This window comes from Austrofundulus limnaeus, unplaced genomic scaffold (genome assembly GCF_001266775.1).
Source record: "Austrofundulus limnaeus strain Quisiro unplaced genomic scaffold, Austrofundulus_limnaeus-1.0 Scaffold293, whole genome shotgun sequence".
Taxonomy (NCBI): Eukaryota; Metazoa; Chordata; class Actinopteri; order Cyprinodontiformes; family Rivulidae; genus Austrofundulus; species Austrofundulus limnaeus.
In genome coordinates, this window is record NW_013952695.1 from 86,015 (window position 1) to 93,453 (window position 7,439).

The 7,439-nt window shown below is 40.9% G+C and overlaps 1 protein-coding gene across 1 annotated transcript in view; it reads left to right on the forward strand.

Moving 5' to 3' along the window:
- Nucleotides 1–7,104: 7,104 nt before the first annotated feature.
- The window catches only part of LOC106526758 (EH domain-binding protein 1), a 26,516-nt gene continuing 26,181 nt past the window's right edge, over nucleotides 7,105–7,439 (forward strand). The window contains exon 1 of the mRNA XM_014021438.1: nucleotides 7,105–7,134. Within this exon, the coding sequence (XP_013876892.1) occupies nucleotides 7,105–7,134 (30 nt within the window). The remainder of the gene's footprint in view (nucleotides 7,135–7,439) is intronic.

Here is a 7,439-nt window from a genome sequence, read left to right on the forward strand (position 1 = left end):
ACACACACACACACACACACACACACACACACACACACACACACACACACACACACACATCCATTTAGGGAGTTTGTGTGTTTGTGTGAGGGGGAATCTTTGAAGCCCCCCTCCACCTCCCTCTCCTTCCCTCTTGGATGAATGTTGTGCGACGTAGCGCTGGGTGGATATGAAAGGAGGGTGGAGGAGGTGGAGAAGGGAGGGGAAGGGTGGATGGGGGGGAGTGTGTCTCGGGGATGGGAGAAGAAGGGAGACCTCTCTGGGCTGGGGTGATAAGGGAGCCCTTCATGGGGGAAACGATAACTGGGTGCGATAGCGGGGCCCAGCCGAAGTCTCCGCTGCAGCCGTTTGCCAGCCGCGGCCCCAGCCAGCCTCCCAACTATTGAACAGTGCGCTCAGCCATGCACGGATACACACACGTGCACACACCCATACACCCCCCCACCCCCACCCCCCCAGTACATATCTGGCCTTCATTGATATGCTGTATAAGGAAAAGACGGGGGTGAGTTAAAGGGAGGAAAGAGGGAAAAGCAAAGAAAAACACACGAGAACTGACACAGTTCACAAATCCACAACAGATACACACAAACGCGTACACACCAGCCAGTGTGGTGTGGTGTTTGGAGCCGGATTCGGAAGGTTTTTATTTAAGGTTTGGCCGGGGGTAAAGCCTTGTTAAGACATGAGACACTGTGCTGAGCCAAAAGAGGGGCCTTGGCTCCGTTAAGTCCCTAACTGAAACCGGAGAATCGTTTACCATATATGATATGAAATCTTCCCTTTTTTTACCCATGAATTCATTATTTTTATTTTTATTTTTCCAAACATACATCTTGTATAATTTTGATATTTGTAAATGTTTTGAAAGTGTAGGTAAAGAAGTAATTTAATGCTTTTCTCAGTGTATCAGTGCAGAACATGGTGGATTTACCCACAAAAATCCTTAAAAAGCAGCACAGAGGAGGAGAGAAGAAAGAGGTTTTTAGAAATAGAGACTGGGGAGGTGGGATTTGTGCTCACCTTCCCATTTGGGTSCTGATATTGAGGCTATCTCATTGCTGTTTGCTTTCGTCTTTTTCGCCTCTGTGCCCTCTCGCACCCCCCTCGTAGGAGCTCATGCTATTGTGTCAATCTGAAGGGCTGTTTTTCCTTCAACTGTTAAAGCAGACACTAGCCAGCAAGAAGCCAGGTTATTTACTTTCAAACACCTTCGGCCGTATAAAATACACACCTGCAGTCCCCTTCTGAAAATATGATTCACTAGAAAAGGAGTGGGTGGACTACAGAAAGGTGAGGAGAAAATGAAAAAAGGGTATCACATCTAGAAGCTCACCTTTCACCTTTCTGTATAACAGAGTAGTACAGTGATACATGTGCTTACAGAATAAAAACATGTCACCTGGCAGCTTCTACATTATGTTTTCTGTGTGAGGTGTGAGAAAATGGTTGCAAATTCAGGCAYATGTTGCAAAAAATCTACAATTTGATTAGTTTAAGTGTTTTTACTTCCTCAGCTGATCCCAAATACAGAACCAACAGGTTGTACATCGTTCTGGGATCGAAGCAAGTTTAACCATTGATGCATAGATGCTAAAACAAAATGTTTTACTTATGGTTGTTTAGATCATTAATAATCTTCTACTTATAAAAATATATATAAAAAACATTTTAGGTGTCTGTTGAATATTGCGTGAGTTTATATTTAGAASAGCTCAAATGTGTTTTGTTTGTTTTGGCTTTTTTTAAGTGACGATGAACTTTTTTGGCAGATTATGTAGCCACATAGGCTTGTTTTCATCAAAACACATCAATGTTATATCTTAAATATAAGAGATTATGCAAAAAGAATTAATAATAATGTTGGAGAAAATACAAGTGACATGTTTGATCTGATGTAGCAGCCTTTSATACTTGACCAAAGGCTCTCACTACACCACCCTTAACTAAATATAGCCTTGATCAATATTAGAAAACAAAACTAATGTCTGCTGCTACTTGTTGTGCATACATAATAGGGTTTAGTGTCCATATAGGATTAAAACAYTTTGTCTCCTCCTAGTCCCTACTTATTCCCCTGCGTGACCCAATACCTGCTTGTGAAATCTGTTCCTTTTGTGGGTCAGCTGCCAGCACTGATCGTGTGTCTCTGCTCACAGTAACCCAAAACTAAATCACACATATCCTTTTCTGTGTTCTGAATAATACAATTCCCAACTGCTTAAAGACAAAGTAGTCCTTGACACTGCTCTTTTGTCTCCTGCCTGTAAGTGCTGCCGCTACAAGGTGTAAATCACTTATCAGTATGAGTAAAACAAACAAAAAAAAAAACTGCCTGTTTCTTAAAATGAGCATGAATTTGTTTATGTTTTGTATTCTTGTATTTTTTATTTCCCCAACTTTTATCTCTGATTTGGTTCAGTCCTACTCACTTTGTCAGTGAGATAGAATTAAAGTCTGGAGATGAAACATGAATAAAGCAAAATTTGGATCTTTGAAGGTTGGATCTGTGAATTAAACAGAGTTGAGCAGTGGTTCCCAAAGTTGGGTTCAGGACCCACAATGGGGTCCTGAAAGGTTTTCTGAATYACACTAAAAAATGACAACAATTTATTACCTTTGTTGTTACAAAAGAGTAAAGTTGGTGAACTTAAAATGGATAAAAAATAATGTTACTATTATCTGTTGTCTTTCAAAGCGACCAAAGTCTGAACACTCATGTTGCATTTCATCCGACTTTATCAGTGAGAGAAGAATATACATATCCATCGCAATGTTCAGAATAACTCCACATGTCTGCAGCTACAGAACAGAAGCCCAGTTGCTTCCTCTTTTTTCTTTTAATTTTCCATGTCTTAAATGACTGAGAATCAACAGAAACGTAACGTCTGTCTCAAACTGTATCAATCCAGAAGTTACTGGATTGATACTTTACTTCCAGCACGTTAACCAGAGGCAGGTTCAAACATAAACACTGAACTAAACATATGTAGGCCAATTATTTAAAATCTGCTCTGATTGCACAACAGCTTCAAAACTGACATGAAAAYATGTAGCATCCATGTTTACTTCTGTAAACAGATGATTGTGACATTACGTCTTTTTCTGCGCATGCGAGTCAAAACAGTTCTGTGGAGAGTTCACACTGGAGTCAGGTGGAGGTCACATTTRAAATGAAATGTGAACATTCACGCAAATAAATCAGATTTGATCATTAAGACCTGCAGTGTGCATGTAGCCTAAGATGCTCAATTTATATACGAGTTCATAAACATTTGAAGCCTCTTTGTGCTTTGAGCTTTTTACTGTGATAACAATTTTAATTTTAACAATTTTAGGCTGAAAATCATCTTAGCTTAAATCAGGCAAAGTCTGGCCCAAATATTAAAGATTTGTTGCCATATGAATCTAGTTTAGGATATCCAWTAGTTATGTGCTTACCTAATTAAATTTAACAAAACTTGAGATGCAGAACTTAAACTTGAGTCTGACTTTAGACTCTCCATTAATCCAAATAAGCTAAGCAGCCTCGCTCTGTCATTTTACATTATAGGACTGTGTACAGTATGTTTACAGCACAATCCTTAATTAAATCTGTACATCATCAATAAACACATCAATAAAGACAGGAGAAGAAAAAAAAAACATTGTATTTTAGTCACCATCACTTTCATGTTTAATTAAAAGTTATACAACAAGATAAATTGTATTTATGTTTTGTTATAACATTATTCCCATGTTTTCCTTTGTGGTGTTATTTTTTTATTTTTTTTTTTTTTTTGTAGTTCATATACAAACTGTAAAAAGAGCACACCTTCCTTACTGGGTGGATGTGCATAAGATCACAAGATTCGTAGCTCTCAGAATAAGTTTGTGTGACCTCGGTGTGTAGTGGTGTCCTGGTAGCTCACATCGCTGCAGGACTGGTGAGCAGATGTGAACAGACAAGAGCGACTGACCCATGAACGATTCTTCATCTCTCTGCTCCAGCAGTGGAAAACCTGAGAAGATCCACTGTGCTTCTTCRCAGGCTGCCTTTCTTTGATATCATGTCTTTGCTTTGTCCTTCACTCCTCCGTTGGTTTCCCTTTTTTCTTATTTCAGTTCCCCATGAATCGTGTAGTTTTTGTTTTTTCCCCTCCGTTCCTTCTCATCCTCGTGAATCTCAGTGTCTGCCCCCCCCCACACTTTTTTTTTCTTTTCTCACCTTTTCTCCTTTCACCTCTCCCTCCTTTTTTCTCACCCCTCATCCCTCCATCCATCCCCCAGTTTGGGCACAGTGCAGCTTTCTGCAGCGTTTTCTATTGTGCCGTGGCCCTCCCCAGATGAGTCCAAAGTAATTGGGGTGGTTAATTTATTTACTCAGAGGCAGTTCACAGCACATTAAATAATAGAGATAATTGAACAAGAATTGTCAAGTGTCTTCTGATATCAGACACATTACAGGAGGGAGTGTGCATAAAACTCCATTTCTATGCCCCCATTGTTTATGGTAATTAAGTACACAGATTTATTCCTTGGTTGCCTTCCAAGCTTATGGCAAGCAGCATTGTTGTCTTCTATTAATATGTAATCAGTAAATAGTTTAATTTTCTAATCTGCGGTTGGAGAATTCACTTTCTAACAACTCTTAATTACTGCTGGGCTCTAATGAGTCTCACCATGCCGCCACAGCCAGCCAATCACAGGCCAGTCCCGGGTCGGGGGGGAATTTGAATTCCGGTGATGCCCCCCCACCCCCACCCTTAACTAATGAACTTGTTATTCTTACACCTCTGGGAGCTCTGTCCTTCACACATGCAACGTTAGGGGAACGTTTCACCTCCTGCAACAAACTCAGTGTTTATAGACATGTGTTGATAATATGACAGAATTCATTATTAACTGGAGCGTTACTTCAAGGTTGTATTTATGGGTATTTTTAGTTGAATCTGTTTTAAAAATTCAAAATGATTTAAAACTGCAAGGAAGTTCTGTTTCGCTGCTGTTTGGATCTCGTTAGAGCTTGGAGTTGACATTTTTTAATCTATTATTAAAAGAAAACATTGACGATTCAGCTTGAGCCTTCAAGAAAGTCATTCAAATGCATCATGTAGCCTTTGCACAAAATCCTCTGGCCCCTGTTAAATATATCTCCAACACCCCCTACCTGGCCCCTGTACCTATTTACACACACCTCCTGTTTCAAATAGCTATATAACCAGCAACAATGGACGCAATTATCCAAATAATGCCACTTAGCTGCTCTGCAAAGCCGCCCCTCACCTACTGTGCATTTGATAAGAGATAAACAAGCAAAGAGAGAAGAGAATAGCTCCCTCAGATTAACATATGTTTAAAAATTGCACTCAAAAGCTGATAAGATTGACATGAGATTTTTTTTCTTATGGTTCCCCCTTTAATCTGCCTTTGTCTGCAAATCGACAAGAAGAAAATTATGCAATCCAGCAAAAGTTTCATTCACCTCAGTCACGCGGCGCATCACCCTCAGAATCTAGTCGAAGGGACCGAGCAAACTGTCAGTTTATAATGTGACTAGAAACATTTAAGCTCGGCTACACGAGTAGCATCAAGGCTCAGAAATACTCCTACACGTCAATCTCTGGCTTGTTTGCAGCACAAACAACATGCACAGCTCTGAGTATATTATCAGGAGCAGTTCTTTCACAATGGCGAAGAAGCTTAACATTAATTATTGTAACTTTGGGCAGATTACATCCACGCTCGTCTTGTAAGCGCCGGCAGACTCATCTTGACCTCCTATACGAGAGCTTAAAGACACAAGAATGGCATTTTACCAACTTTAATGGGATAACCAGTCTAATCTTTCAGCTCTGAGAGAAGAAGAAGTGTTTGGGACTATAATACCCTCCCCTGTTCACAGGCGAAAAGATGCAGCGAGGGGTTTGGGGAGGTTGGTTTTTCAGGTGCTGCTTTGTACGTTTTTGCGTTTCTACTGATGGGTTTGCTTTGGTTTGGAAAACAAAAAGCTTTAATCCAGAAATGACTTGAATGTTGTCGGGCTTCACTGATTTATTCTCTTCTAAAACAAGTGGGTTTTACTGGAGGTTTGGGATTTTTTGATTTTGTTTATTGGTAATCTTAGACCCAATTTGTAAGCAGAGAGAAAATGTGTTCCTTTATGAAGACCTCAGCCGTTTTCTTGTTGTCAGGGTTACAAAAAGAGCACTCGTTTTCAATCGAAGTGTTTTTCTATTAGACCACAGTGGAATGTGTTTGTGGTCGTCTTGGATTTTCTTCAGGAGCGAATGCACTGCTCTTCCCTATAGGGAAGAAAAGAAATCCAAGGATCWCTCCTTTAAAACCTTCTGCCTTTTTCTTGCCTTTGAGGTAAGAAAACAAAGGATTTAAGCTTTTTTTGTTTTGTTTGTGTGTGTGTGTGCATGTGTGTGACTTGAAGGTTCAGCTGGGTCAGAACACAGATTAACACCCTCCTGCGCGCACACACATACACACCCATTCCTGCTCACGTCCTTAACTTATTTTTGGTCATTTGAATATTTGAGCAGCACAACAGTTTTATTTGTCGACTTCCATGGATGCTGCACAAGCGAGCGATGAAGATTGGCGTATCCCCCCCACGCCAAGTCCAGCACGGCTACGTGACCCTCACTTCTCGATGTGCACCCCCCCTACGCACACACACCTCCCTTTTCTTTTCTTTTTTTCCCCTGCTCGGTGTCAGCCTTTCATACATTCTTTAACAGTAGGGATGAAAGGCGGATTTTTAGGAAGATTAGGGAACGGGATCCTCTAGGCATTGTCTGAGAATCTTCAGATAAAACGAGCGGGGTGGATGGAGTCAACGGGAGGGAGGGGTGGGGGGCCGAGTTTTTAGGGCAGAGGGAAAGGGGGAGCGTGGTAACCACATGCCACAACGTAGACCTGCAAGYTAAATATGTTTCTAAAGTGGGGTATTTTTTCATTTTCCCACAATGTTATCTGAATTTTTCTGTTCTAGTTGTCTCTTTCTTTCTTTGATTACTCACTCCTTGCTTTGTTTCTCTTTCACACTTTTTAATCTTACTGAAAAACCTTTCAGAGTTGCACTTACGGAGCCAGGCACCCCATCTTTCTTTAGCGATGGTTCCGATTAACATTTTCAGCCGAGGGGTGAGTAAATGTGAAGAGAAAAGAGGGGGGTGGGGGTGGGCTGCTAGAGAGAAGTGGACAATGGCCGCTTATGATAATCTTCTCTTTATTGGAGCATCCCGCCAACGCTTTCATCAGCCGCCGCTCTGCTCAAGACCCCATGCAGCAGCCGGTCCAAACCGCGCTACAGGCTGCCAAACACCTCGTCACTGAGAGGCAGCTGCAGAAAACACACATGCATGATCAACACAACCAGACATGTTTTTCCTTTTTAGATAAGTCATTCACATGAACTTATTCTTTATTACTTTGATCAACATATATAT